Below are 14,324 nucleotides of genomic sequence, written 5' to 3' on the forward strand. Positions count from 1 at the left end.
AGGGAATGCTCTCTCAGGTTGGGTTAGGGTTGGTCTCAACCCGACCCAACCCAACCCGAGTTGCACCCCTAGTTTTTTCTACATAGCCCAATATAATTCCCAATCGACCTCTTGTTGATTAAGGTAGTCAATGGTTTCTTAGCATTGTAGTAGCTTTAAGAACGACAACGTTATTTCAAATACCAGTAGCGACTTTTCCACTCGTCCCAAGTTGAATACGGTAATCCATCGGTTCCTTCAAATGAGCCCACTAGCGGAAACCTGGGTTAAACGACAACATTTTCGATTTCACTTGTTATAACACCTGATCAACCCGTCCCTTATTAAGGTAGTCGATTGGTGCCTTAAAATATAAAAAAAAAAAAATGGAAAATGATATGGAGACCTAGAGTACGACCTAAAACGGGACTGCAATGAGAATATGCCACGTGTTAAAGAACAATTTATTTTTTATGATTTCCATAAACTTAAGGGATTGCTCACATCACAAGTGTTGTTGTAGAATGAAACAATTTGTTCGGTCCCCTTTTAGGTCCTACTCTCGGTTTTCCTAGCATTACTCTTAAAAAAATTACCTTTTTTCGCTTTGCCCTCACCGGAAACAAATTTGCTTCCCACCTGTTGCTCCCATTACATGCTGAGGTGGCAAGGAATTATCTCACATTACATGTGTACGTACATGCCTTATTTCAAAAGAAGGAAGAAAATGACTAGCTAACCTATAACTAGTGTAGGGCATACTCTTTGGCTGAGACCCGCACTACACCAACTCTCCCCCTTGGAAAAGAGCTTATCCTCAAGCTCGGCTCCATGCTGATAGAAGAGACATAGGCCCAGGTCATTGGGCAAGCTGGGATGTGGTCTCTCTCTACATGGCCAAAGTCAAACGTTTTTACTAAAAAAGATATTTTATTTTTTAGATTATTTCCTTTTTTCTTTATGAAATAGGGAATTCCATGAAGGAAATCATTGCCTATTATCAAGATTCAAAGCCAAGGATCAAATCCCATACCTCTAGATCGTTTTCTCAACTCAAGGAATCCTCAACGGCCTCGGCTCGCTCCACTTCCTGGTTTTCTTCAAGAGAATTTTGGCTCACATTAGTATTTCAATATTTTACATTAGGGAGGCCTAATCTAAACGTGACTTTTGACATATAACCCCCTCTCTTAACGTATGAAATTAGTATTGGGATATTTCAATTCACCTCATAATCTTCACATAGAAGCTCTTGAATCTCCTTCGTCGATTGACACAGATTGTGACTGACCCATGTATATCTCGTGTATTCAATTTCATTTCTTAATCTATTTCATTTTACATAGATTGACACTCCCAAAAAGTCATTACTAAATAAAGCCTTCTAGAGACGTGTTTACTCAATGTTAACTAACATTTCTTGTAGGGACCTATTTACTCAATGTTTACTCCAACACCATTTCTCTCCTCCTTCGAACTAAAATGCTCACAAAAATGGAAACATGCAGTGATGAGTGTTATGTAACTCATTTTTTAAAGAGCCTTGTTCATCATTTTTTAAGAGCCTGCATAGATTATTAATAATAAAAAGTGATATGTGCATGGTTATAGTTAATGGAACGTGATATGTGCTATTATTAATGAATAATATCCAATGTCGATCTTTTAAGAAGATAAGTAAACCTCCATCTATAAGAAGTGTGTCGAACATGAGAGAAGCAAAAAGCCTCAAGCCTTTTCTAGACATTGCAATTTAGGCCAAGATGTGGGACGTTCAAGTGATCTCCAATGAGACCATCAAACCATCCTCCCCAACTCCCCATCACCTCCGTAGCTTCAAACTCTCCTTGCTAGACCAGCTAACTCCTTCATTTTATTTCTCCATGGTTGTTTTCTACTCTGTCGATAGCAATAGCGACAACGCAATGAAAAAAAGTATCGAAAACTCTCAGCAATTAAAGAAATCGCTGTCTGAAACCTTAACTCGATTCTACCCATTGGCTGGAAGAATAAAAGAAGATGGCCTTGTAGATTGTAACGACGAAGGTGTTGATTTTTTCGAAGCTCGAGTTGGGGGTCAGCTCTCGGAATTTCTCAAACTGCCTGACATTGAGGTACTTAGCGAGTTTGTCCCTTGCAATTTGAAAACTTCGAAATCGGGCAATGACATACTCCTCGCCATCCAAGTTAATGTATTTGACTGTGGTGGTATGGCAATCGGCATGAGCTTTTTACACGACCTTGTCGATGGGACCTCTATAGTCACATTGATCAACAGTTGGGCTGCAACGGCACGTGGGGCTAGTGAAATCATGGGTCCAATTTTCGACTCAGGCTCCCTTTTCCCATCGAGAATATCTGTACCACGATTTGTATTTCCCTATGGAAACAATGTTACAATCAAGAGATTTGTGTTTGATGCATCGAAGATAGCCACACTCAGAGCAAGATTCACTACGGACTCACCTGTGGGGCGTCCTAGCAGCGTTGAGGCAGTGTCATCTCTCATTTGGCAATGTGTCATAAGGGTACAAAGGGAGGCCGGATCCATGGGTGCCTATGCGGTGATGCATGCGGTGAACCTGCGTAAAAGGATGGACCCACCTTTGCCCGACCAATCCTTTGGAAATATATGGGTCCCATCATTTTCGTCAGGGATATCGGACATCGAATGTCATCAGGAAGACATGCAATGTTCCCTGGTGGGGCAGGTGAGGAGCGCAATCAGGAAAGTAGACTCTGATTTTGTGGAAAAATTGCAAGGACCAGATGCTATTCAAAAAGCTTATGAGTCTATCAAAGGTTTAGCTGAAAAGTACTCACAGTGTGGTATTCGTTTTTGTAACTTCACTAGTTGGTCCAAATTTCCTATCTATGAAGCTGATTTTGGTTGGGGGAAGCCAATTTGGGTTTGTGTATGCAAGCTCCCTGGCAAGAATGCTATTACATTGATAGGAACTAGGTGCGGTGATGGAATAGAAGCTTTGGTCAATCTGGAGGAGGAAGATATGGCCAAATTTGAACATGATCAATACCTCCTTTCCTTTGTTTCCTCTCCTACGATTGCTTAGAATTTGGTGTCTGAGCTGAATCCGCTCGATTGGGTTATTTTAGTTCAATAAATTGATAGAATATTGTAATTAATTTCCTTGGTATTGCTAGCCCTACAATAAAGAAAAATTTGTTGTGCATTTTGAAATGCTCCAAACACCCCACTAATAAAATTTGTTCCTTTAGAGAGGAGAACCACGTTTTTGTCCAAGCATTAAGTTAGGTTTAGGGTTGTCTAATTAACGTTATAAATAATAATGTATGCCAAATCCCATAGAGAAAACTCAAAACCTAAGAGAGGAAGCCGCAAGGGAGGACTAAAACTGTGTGGGAGAAGGTGAAGAGGGGAGTTTGGAGGTTGGAAATCGCGATTCAATGTAAGAATATCGTAGGGTCATTTTCTTCCGGTATTCATTGAGTGGTGGTTTTATTTTTGAATGGGGAATGATTTATCCATATTTTCATGAACAGGATGATTTCATCATCAAACTTGAGTCCCTTGAGAATCTCCTTGTCGTATGAATCTCATCAAACTCAAGATTGTTTGGTTTTGGCCCCCAATAATTGAAATATGGAAGTCTTTGGCCTAAACTCTAGTTTTCTTCCGATCACCGTCCGATGAGTTTTCAGCGGTCGGATTAGATTCAACGGAGCCCTCTTGTCACGAGGATTCCAATGAATCCAACCACGATTTATCCATATAGCTCCTCAAAGTTGGGAGAAATTGGGTAAAATCGGACAAAAAGAAAAATCCAAAATCGCCTCTGCACAGTCGACCATCTCGAGCTCCGTTTGATGGTCGACCTGTGACAGTACGGTCGACCGTGGGTAGTTCTGTCCTCGGGGTGGGGTATTTGCAGATTTTCCACTCTGACTTGGATTTTGGCCTTCATTTTTAGATGTTTACAGTGACACAAAACCAAGGTATGGTTGACCTCTAGTTTGAAGTATAGTTCTATTTGTTACCTCTAGAGCTAACTTTAGTGTCGAAGGGTCCACTTGGAGTTCCCATACTCTGGATGGCATTAACCCTGTCTATGAGTGCGGGTCCTTTGCAGCTCTTCTGATCAGGGAGTGCTTGAAGGAAGGACCATCAAGACACTCGATCAATTTTGGACCGCAATAAGTGATTTTTAAAAGAGTCATAGTACATCTATAAGAGCCGATCGGGTTTTAGGTTTCGAGTTTTTCTTTTTTTCTTTAAATCCTACCGTACTCAAGATTGGGTCATGTTTTTCAACCTAAAACCCTATCCTATCCAAGACCCATGATTGCTAAACCCGACCCGGGTTATTTTGGCATAGGGTCGATGAGGGTCGGGCAAAACCCAACCCAAACCCTAGCAAAATCTCCATTGCATAAATCTCTAGATTTTTACTATTGGTCTTATTCTTGTTGCAACCACAGCAATACTGTGTTCAGAGAGGCATTTCAGTAGGGCGGTGATTTTTTTCACCCCGCTTTAGGATAATGCACCCTCTTGGTGACGTGATTTGACGTCAAAATGCGTTAAAGTCTGCCGACGTCAAAAATGCGTTAGAGTCTGCCCACAATTCACATTACAGGGGGCGCATTATCCTAGAGGAGGTGAAAAATCATCCCCCTTTCAATAATTAGAAGAAATCGTACTCTGGTCCCCTTATCATAAGAGCGACAGTAGTGGGACCCATATCATTAACTGAAGGGTACGACTTCATGGGTCATTACTGTCTTCCACATATCCAACTATAAAGGATGTGAATTAGGTGCGAGTTTATCATCGCCCACCTAAAATTATATATTCGTCCCTTTTTCCTCCTTGGCCCACCAGATTGTAGTGTAAAACGGTAGTCATAAGTATTAACTCACAAATACACTCCCTTTGGTTGCCAGTAAAATTTTTGTCCTGCGAAGTTTTTAGTAAATTTTTTGTTGTATCCCATGTTTGCTTGCCTTTTAGCACTAGAATTTTTTTAATCTCACTCTTGTAGTGATTGCTTATGTGGTGACATGGACTCCTTGTCCCCTCTTTTTCTTTCATAGGGAATGATGTCCTCTTTCTTTTTCTCTCTTCCCTCTCTCTCCTCCATTCCCATATTTGGTAATGACACCCCTAAATTTTGGTGGGAATTTTAGGAATTGTAGGAAAAAAAAAAACCTAGCGAATCCCGTTGACTTCACTGTTTGGATTAAAAGCTTCCTAGGATAAAAAAATTTACTGGCAAACCAAACGGAGCAGCTGGCCAGGTAAGAAAAGGGGGTGAATATATCACTTCGCCATAGATCATCACATTATGTAGGCCGAGCATACCTTCCGACCACGAATAAAGCCTATGCAATCACATATTCACATCAATACCCAAACAGAGGATTGGGCTCCAATCATCCCTGGCATGAACCACATCTGATGAAAAGCTGCATGTGATGTGGTGAGAGTGTTGGAAGCCTAAGGGGTTGTCTGGATAAGTGGATTTTAGAATTTAGGTTTTAGTTTGAAAGGGGTGTAAAATTTAGGGTTTTACAATCCATTATCCTAGATTTTAAGTACAAAATCCAGGTTTTAGAAATCACTCTCCATCCTGAGATTTCTAAAACCTTGAAACAGGTGACGATCTCCTGCTCTCTCGCTCATCGAAAAGAGAGGCGAGAAATCATAAAACGACGGACGGGATCCTTCTCTCTCGCCTCCCATCTAGGATTTTGAGTAAATTCAAGATTTTAAAATATTGATATCCAAACGGTCCCTACAATATTGATATCTAGCTGTCAACGGATCCACTTCGGCCAGGATCTACCTATGTCTTAGTAACTATCCTTTCAAATTTCTTATGGGTCTTGATTCCAAGGGTTCTTCACATCCTATTTACTTTGTCTGAATCACAGTCCATCTAAATCGCACCATCCATCAGATTGTCTTAGTAGGTTCTACATACATTTTACTGAGTTAAAAATCACGAGAGACGGCGAATGTAAACGTGATCAGTAGCTGCGAGGGTGAGCTACAGTGGCGGCAACATGATGGGCTAGGGACTTAAGGTCAATGGCTAGAGAAGGAAGACAAGAGGGTGACTCGAAACTTGAAGAGATGAATGGAAAAAAAATATTAAAAATATGAATGGTTCAGAAGTATGCATAATGCAAATTTTGACTAAAATACCACTAAAATAATGCTTAAAGTTATAAAAAATTAAATGGTTATTTTGTAAAATAGTATAATAAAATCGGATTTAGGACTGTCCTGTTGGCTTTTTCGGATCTTATGATAAGGTCCCAAAATGTGTCCATGGATCCTAATAATGTGTCTACATCATGTCTGTTTAAGTTTGGATTAGGATAGTCCATCGGACCGTCTGGGTCTATTGACACCCTAGTACATAAGGTGCTCTAAACAGACCGGGTTATAGATGTACAAAAGTCATAGTACATTTATAAGTGCCGGGTCAGGTTTCGTGTTTTTTTTTTTTAAATTGAAACCCTACCTGACCCAAGATCGGGTCAGGTTTTTCAACCTAAAACCCTATCCTACCTGAGACCCATGATTGCTAAATCCGACCTGGGTTATTTTTAGGTAGGGTCGATGCGTGTAGGGCAAAACCCTACCCAAGTTGGAAACCTAGCAAAATTTCCATTGCATCAAGCTCTAGATTTGTACCATTGGTGTTATTCTTGTTGGAACCATAGCGATATTGTGTTTAGAGGGGCATTTCAATAGTGAGAAGAAATCGTACTCTAGTCCCTCTCATTATGAGAGGGACAGTAGTGGGGCCCATATCATTAACTGACGGCTACATTTTCATTGGTCGAGTCTCTTTGAAGAATGGAAGTGCACCGAAAGTAGATATTCGACCCTTTTTCCTCCTTGGCCCACTAGATTGTAATGTAAAACGGTCGTCATAAAGACATAACTCATAAATACACTAGAGGGGCTGGCCAGGGAAGAAAAGGGACTGAATATATAACTTCGCCATAGATCATGGCAAGAACCACATGTACCATTTGATGAAAAGCTGCTTGGACCATGTGACTACGGGCTGTTTGGACCATGGTTTTAGCTGCATGGACCATGTGACTAGGGGCTGTTTGGAATTTTGGATACGTGGATTTTAGTATCCAGGTTTTAGTTTGAAAGCAATGTAAAATTTAGGATTTTACAATCTATTATCGTGGATTTTAAGTACAAAATCCAGGTCTTGGAAAGGGAAGTGATATATCCACCCCTTTTGATTGCTTGGGACACCTTATAGCAATGCAGAGGGGCTGATGCACTTCACGTCAGAAGGATTCAATGGGGTTGATTGCCACGTACACTGTTGTTGGGTGTCCCAAGTAATCAAAAGGGGCTGATATATCACTTTCCTTTAGAAATCACACCCCCATACCGAGATTTCTAAGACCTGGAAACAGGTGATGATCTCCTCTACTCTCTCGCTCACCGAAAAAGAGAGGTGAGAAATCGGAAAACGGCGGGGTTTCCTCTCGTTTCCCATCTAGGATTTTGAGTAAATTCAAGATTTTAAAATATTGATATCCAAACGGCCCCTAAAAGTGAGTGGAACGTAGTAGGGGTGTCAACGGATCCACATCCGACAGGATCTACGTATGTCTCAGTAACTATCCTTTCAAAAAATTTATCGGTCCAGATTCCGAGTGTTCTTCACATCCTATTTTCTACATCTCAATCGCGGTCCATTTCAAATCGGACCATCCATCAGAGTGTCTTAGTAGGCCCTGCATACATGTTACTGAGTTAAAATTGGCTAAAGAGGGCTAATGGAAATGTGACCGGTAGCTGCGAGGGTGAACTGCAGCGGCGGCAACATGATGGGCTAGGGATTTAAGGTCAACGGTTAGAGAAGGAAGAGAAGAGGGTAACTCGAGGCTTGGAAGAGATGAATGGAAAAAAAAAATATTAAAAATATGAATAGTTCAGAAAATTGCATAATGTAAATTTTTACTAAATTACATCTAGAATAATGTGTCTGCTTAAGTTCGTATAGTCCATCGGACCCTCGGGGTCTATTGACACTCCTAGTACATAGGGTGCTGTAAACATGGCGTCCAATAATTGAAATTCTAAAAGCAACCTAGACCATTCATTCCGCTAATTGAAATTCTAAAAGCAACCTAGACCATTCATTCCGCTAATTGAACCTACACCATTCAATCCTTATCCTCAATTTCTCAGAATGCAACGTGATACATGTGTCTACTATTAGAGAATAATATTCAATATCCAATCTTCTGGGAAGATAAATAAATAAATCTTCTATAAAAAGTACTCATGTGTATGAGAGAAATCACAAAACCCAAAGATGTGGGGTGCTCATGTGATCTACAAAGACACAGTAAGACCATCCTCCCCAACTCCCCTTCACCTTCAGAGCTTCAAGCTCTCCTTGCTAGACCAGCTAGCTCCTTCTTTTTACGTCCCTTTCATTCTTTTCTACTATGGGGATGGCAATGGAGACAATACAATGAAAAGTATAGAGAAATCTCAGAAATTAAAGAGATGTCTGTCTGAAACCTTAACTCGATTCTACCCATTAGCTGGAAGGATCAAAGAAGATGGCCTAGTAGATTGTAATGATGAAGGTGTTGATTTTTTCGAAGCTCGAGTCGTTGGTAAGCTCGAGTCGTTTCTCAAACAGCCTGATGTTGAGGTGCTCAATCAGTTTGTCCCTTGCAATTACCAAACTTCGAAATCAGGCAACGACATACTCCTCGGTGTCCAAGTTAGTTTATTTGAGTGTGGTGGTATGGCAATCGGCATGAGCATTTTACATGACATGGTTGATGCAACCTCTTTACTCACATTGATCAATTGTTGGACTGCAACGGCACGCGGGGACCTTGAAATCAATGGTCCAGTTTTTGACACGCCATCAATTTTCCCATCGAGAAAGTCCGTACCACGATTTGTATTGCCCTTAGCAGAAAAAGGTAAAATCAAGAGATTGGTGTTTGATGCATCAAAGATAACCGCACTTAGAGCTAGAGCCACTGAGGGCTCGCCTGTGGGACGCCCCACTACTGTTGAGGCTGTGTCTTCTCTCATTTGGCAAAGTGTCATAAGGGTACAAAGAGAGGAAGGGTCCATGGGTGCCTATGCGGTGATGCATGCGGTGGGCCTGCGAAAAAAGACGGTCCCACCATTGCCCGACCAATCCTCTGGTAATATCTGGGTCCCATCATTTTCTTCCGGGATATTGGAGAGTGAATTTCCTGAAGAAAATATGCATGGTTCCCTAGTGGGGCAGGTGAGGGATGCGATAAGGAAAGTAGACTGTGATTTTGTGAAAGAGTTGCAAGGACAAGATGGGATTCTTACAGCCCATAGGCCTGTCAATTATTTACTTGAAAAGTACTCACATTGTGGTATTGGCTTTTGTTACTTCAGTAGTTGGTTCAAATCTCCTATCTATGAAGCTGACTTTGGTTGGGGGAACCCTATTTGGGTTAGTCATTGCATGCTTCCTATCAAGAATGGTTGTTTTTTATTTGGAACTAAGAGTGGTGATGGAATTGAAGCTTGGTTGAATATGGAAGAGGAAGATATGGCCAAACTCGAACACGATCAAGATCTCCTTTCATTTGTTTCCTCTCCCACTATTGCTTAGAATTTGGGGTAGAATATTATTTCTATAGCATTGGTAGCCTTAACCTAAAAACATATGTTATGTATTCAGTTTGTAAGAAAGAACCTATGTTAAGTATATAGTTTGTAGTCAATAAAATTTCACATGTTATATCCATCTTTACTTGATATTGATGATGACATTCTTATGTTTTGTCTATATAAACTTATCCATGTTTTATTGACATTAGGAGATCTAATAATTCTAAGAGATCACAACCATTGGTCTAGACTCTAAATCTTTTCTCATGGTGGGGGGATGCACTCTTCTCCTATTGTTTCCGAGTTTGAGTTGGACTGAGTTTCTAGTTTTAGAGAATTCCTAATTTATATGGGTTGGTAAACTAAAAGTGAGGAGGGAAAGGGTTGTTTTCTTCTTCTACCAAGAGAAACATAGGTTAGATGCTTAGATGTGAGAGGGTTTTGCATAAGGAGAAAGGGTGGGAGCTATTATTTACGGGAATTTAGGGATCTCTTGTAATTTTGAGTTCTTTTCTCATAGTGAAAGAAAGGATTGGCATTTTGTTAAGGAGTTGATTGTTGTGCTGAAGCGTTGTCTCCTAGGACTAATGTGCCCGATGTAGACGTTGGTCCTGTGGACTAATGTGCACAACCACATAATAGGGTTACATGTGATGAATGTTGGACATTGGTCCCGTGAACTATTGTGCCAGGGAAAGCCACAAAATAGGGTTAAAAGTGATAAGAGTTTTGGATTTTCTTGACTGAGAGAAAAGGCAAAAAGGAAATTTTGTTACCATAATAATCATAGTGAATCTCTCTTCTTCCGTGGACATAAGCACACTGCCGAATGGCATAAATGATCTTGCGTTTTTAGCTTTATGTATGTGTTTCTTCTCTCTTGTCTTGTCATTTGTTGTGTATAGAGTTTAACCCTGTTTTTTTGGGGTGTTCAGAGATCTCTAGTTTTGCAACACTCATTATGGAAACCGAAGTTCCCATGTCACGCACCTCTCCTACCTAGAGTTTCTGTTATTTTACGGTCAATAAAGGCAATGAAATTTGTTATTTATAGGGGTGTAAATGGATCCAGACGGTCCGATCGATCGTCCGAATCTGAACGTTAAGGAACGGGATCTAAACATAGGAATAGGATCCATGGGCATATTTTGGATCATCAAATCTGGGATCCGAAAAAATTCGGATTGGGTATGGGCACGCCACAGATGCCCATTGGATAGTCACGATCCGAAATGTTTTGCAAAAATACCCTCCAAATTTTGTTAATGCTAACCGTTCTATGAAGGGTATTTTGGACAAAACCTCTCTTATCACTTAATGAAATACTATTTAGAAATGGTTTAGAAGCGCAATACTATTTTTGGATGTTCCGTGTCATGTTGATGAGGATTGTCATGGTGAGTCTTTTTTTTTTTCTTGATTCATTTTCTCAGTTTTTACTTTCATTATGCTACTCTATTGAACATATATGTCGTCATGAATATCTTATTAGTTCATCATTTTTAAATTACTAATGTTATTATTATGCATCATATTCTTTGATAATAGTTATACATTGTATTCTTGTATGTAATTTTGATTAGTTTTATTGTTTACAAGCATTATTTTACACATAGATTAAACATAGATAAATTTTTAATTTAGTCGAAGAAAATGCATAGAGACACACTAATAGTGGACTGCCATTCTACCTTTTTTTTAAAAAAATTAATTGTTTACTTAGCTTAGCGGGACATACTGTCCGAATTAAAATGGATTCCGATCATGACGTGGAAAGTAGGATCCGAAGAACAATCCGAATCCAACCCAACCCGACCGATAAGGAATTTGAATGGATTGTGACAGTGACATAGGTGGATCCGACCCGAAGTGGATCCGTTGACACCCCCAGTTATTTATGGTCCTGTTCGTTTTAGATTTTGAGTCCGAAAGTGATTATTGGACTCAATTTTATATTATTTTTGTCCAATAATCAGTTTTGTAATGAAATCAATTCTCAAAATCCATAGAAAATAGGTCCCATAACCAAATCAAAACATGTCTTAGCATTTCTCTTTAATCATTTACTTTTCAGTACTGTCATTTACTCTTCAAAGTTGTAGCTTGTCCATTTCAAATTGAGACAGCAACGAATACATCTTCTCGGGTGAGTATTTCTCTTTGATTCCCTATCCCTTGCACTAGCGTTCGACTGCGTTATTTTGTTAGTTGGTTGACCGAACGGTCTATGGGTCCTGGACAAAGAACAGCATATATAGTCTTTTTAGATAAACTAAACTACCCACTAGTCATTGAAGTGTGATGGGTCATCGAAAAGTACACCATTAGGGATCATGGATTCAATCTTCGGTCGTATTGGAAAATTTTGGTTAAGCTCTTCTGGCTGAATCCAACTCTGGGCCTGCCCTTTTGCTACCTTTCTCATTTATATTGGTTCAACTAAGCTACTGCTTATGCTGGAAATCTCTCAGCACATCGTCATCGTGGGAACGACTTCTCCATTAAAGTCGATGTAACGATGACCGGAAACCGCTTCTACAGCTGCCAACTCGTGTGATTGCTTGAATCATACTTGGGAGCTTGACTCTCGTGCCTATAGGTGCAGACAGAGGAGCGCTAGAGTTCAGGAGGATCAGTTGAACGTCTGTAGATTACAAACGTACACGTTTTGGTTTTCACGTGCAACAACAAGAAACTCTAATGGAATAGTTTGATTACTGTTTGCTGGTCGAAATCTCGACGAAATTGAAAAAAAAAAAAGATGCTCTATGCCCGTTACTCCTTCCTATTGTACTTTCTTTATATAATTAATGAATGAAGTGGTTTCTTACGTTTTGTTTTCTGCATTAGTGTTGATACGCAGATGTTTAGTTCATAATGCACTATATTGTTCCAAACATGGGTGACAACACCTGTCAATTGATAATAGTCTTGTTTTTGTGCAGGTTTCTGAGTGTTTATTTGCACTTATTCTAGCATCTCCTGTAGTTTCACCTTAAATTTCTATTATTCTGCAAAGGTTTACATAAGTTTCCGAGATTTTACAGGATTTCCACCAAAATTTCAATCCGAAACTGAAATGTTTTTTTTTTTTCATGATGAGCGAAACATATACCGAAACTGACACTTGAATCCATGCTATCGATACATACACTATGCTCAAGAGGAGTGTCAACTTCCTTGTCGTAAGTCAAGTCGGCAAGAGAAATTAAATCCCTAGTATAGTTGGTCTAACTAACAAGAACGCCTATTTCAAATCGTGATACTTTCTATCCTATGAAGTAGGTAAGAGGGCACAAGTTCTTCATTAAAAAACAAGACTGCAAAAAGGATTTAAGCCACGCAATGCCTTTAAGATCATCTCCAGAGATGATAATTTCATCAACATATATAACTAGTATAGCAATCCTCGATCTGCTATGATGTGTGAATAACGAATAGTGCAAACCACTCTTATCAAAAGCATGCCATGCCAATGTTTGTGCAAAAAATTTCAAACCATACCTTTGGTACTTGTTTGAGATCATAAAGATATATCCCCAGCCTGCAAAACCATTGGGGGTGACGTGGGATGGATAATCCATGTGGAAAGGTCGTGTATACATCGTTTCAAGAGGGTCCCCATCTAAGAATGTATTACTGACATTCATTTAAAACAGAAGCCACTATTGTGTAGATGTGATCATGGTTTGAACTTTCGGCCGAAATCCAAAATTTCAGATTTCGGTTGGGACCAAAACCGAAATTTCTCAAAATCCAAAATTCCCAAAATTCCCAAATTTAGGCCGAAATTTCCGAAATCATCGAATAGTTTTTAAAAAAATAGTATTATTCCGTAATTTCAGCAGAAATTTCAGAAATAATAAAATAATACTTCTTTTACCAGATTTTGGCCATGGCCAAAACTGAAATTTAAATCCATGGTTGTGATAGCAGTCAGAGTATGGACATGAGTCATTATAGCCACATGAGCAATTGTTTCATAATCAATACCATAATTTTACTTCTATCCATGAGTGACTAGATTAGTGACTAGACTAGCCTTGTATCTATCCAATCTACCTTTAGATTTCAATTGGATGAAATAGACCCAATTCCTTCCAATAATTAATTTATCTGATCGGCATGGAAATAACTCCCATGAGACACTTTCACAGAGAGCGTAAAGCTCCTCATCCATATTTTCTTTCCAACACTCTTTCTTTGTTGTTTGTTTATATATTGAAGAGATACGATGTTGGTCGAGATTTACAAAGAGAGGGAGAGATGGAAAACCAAACAATCAAAAAGACGACAGCGTGCAAAGGACATTCATTCAAAGGGGGCAGAGTCTAGGGGAAGGGATGAAATAGTACCTACGCTCAGTGAGGGATCAAGTTCCATAACTAGTAGTTGGACAGCTTTCTCTTCTACCGATAAGTGATGATGAGTTTTGTAGGAAGAGGGACACCAGAAACAAATGAATTGTCTCCTTCAAAGGTAGCTGTGAGATGGAATTTGGTAAAATTGTATTCCTTCAACATTACCTTACTGCAAGCATGTTGCGCAATGGATGTTAATATGTGATTTAAAGGCTCATGCATTGCGAATTAATTATGTGAATCATGCTAGTGAAAGGCTAACGGTGAAAATTATGTTACACACATGGAATTTGTTAATAATAATATAGTAAACAAAAATCCTAAAAATGACAACCTGG

The 14,324-nt window shown here is 39.5% G+C and overlaps 1 protein-coding gene and 1 pseudogene across 1 annotated transcript; both read left to right on the forward strand.

The window, feature by feature from the left end:
* The first annotated feature begins 1,696 nt into the window (after window positions 1-1,696).
* LOC143846236 (limonoid 21-O-acetyltransferse pseudogene) lies at window positions 1,697-3,178 on the forward strand (annotated as a pseudogene).
* Window positions 3,179-8,321: 5,143 nt separating this feature from the next.
* LOC143892082 (stemmadenine O-acetyltransferase-like) lies at window positions 8,322-9,626 on the forward strand. Its single transcript, XM_077396551.1, has one exon. The coding sequence runs from the start codon at window positions 8,322-8,324 to the stop codon at window positions 9,624-9,626; it is 1,305 nt and encodes a 434-aa protein (XP_077252666.1).
* Window positions 9,627-14,324: the final 4,698 nt, after the last annotated feature.

This window comes from Tasmannia lanceolata, unplaced genomic scaffold (assembly GCF_043159265.1).
Source record: "Tasmannia lanceolata isolate RefF3 unplaced genomic scaffold, GAP_Taslan_0.1 ptg000015l, whole genome shotgun sequence".
Lineage (NCBI taxonomy): Eukaryota > Viridiplantae > Streptophyta > Magnoliopsida > Canellales > Winteraceae > Tasmannia > Tasmannia lanceolata.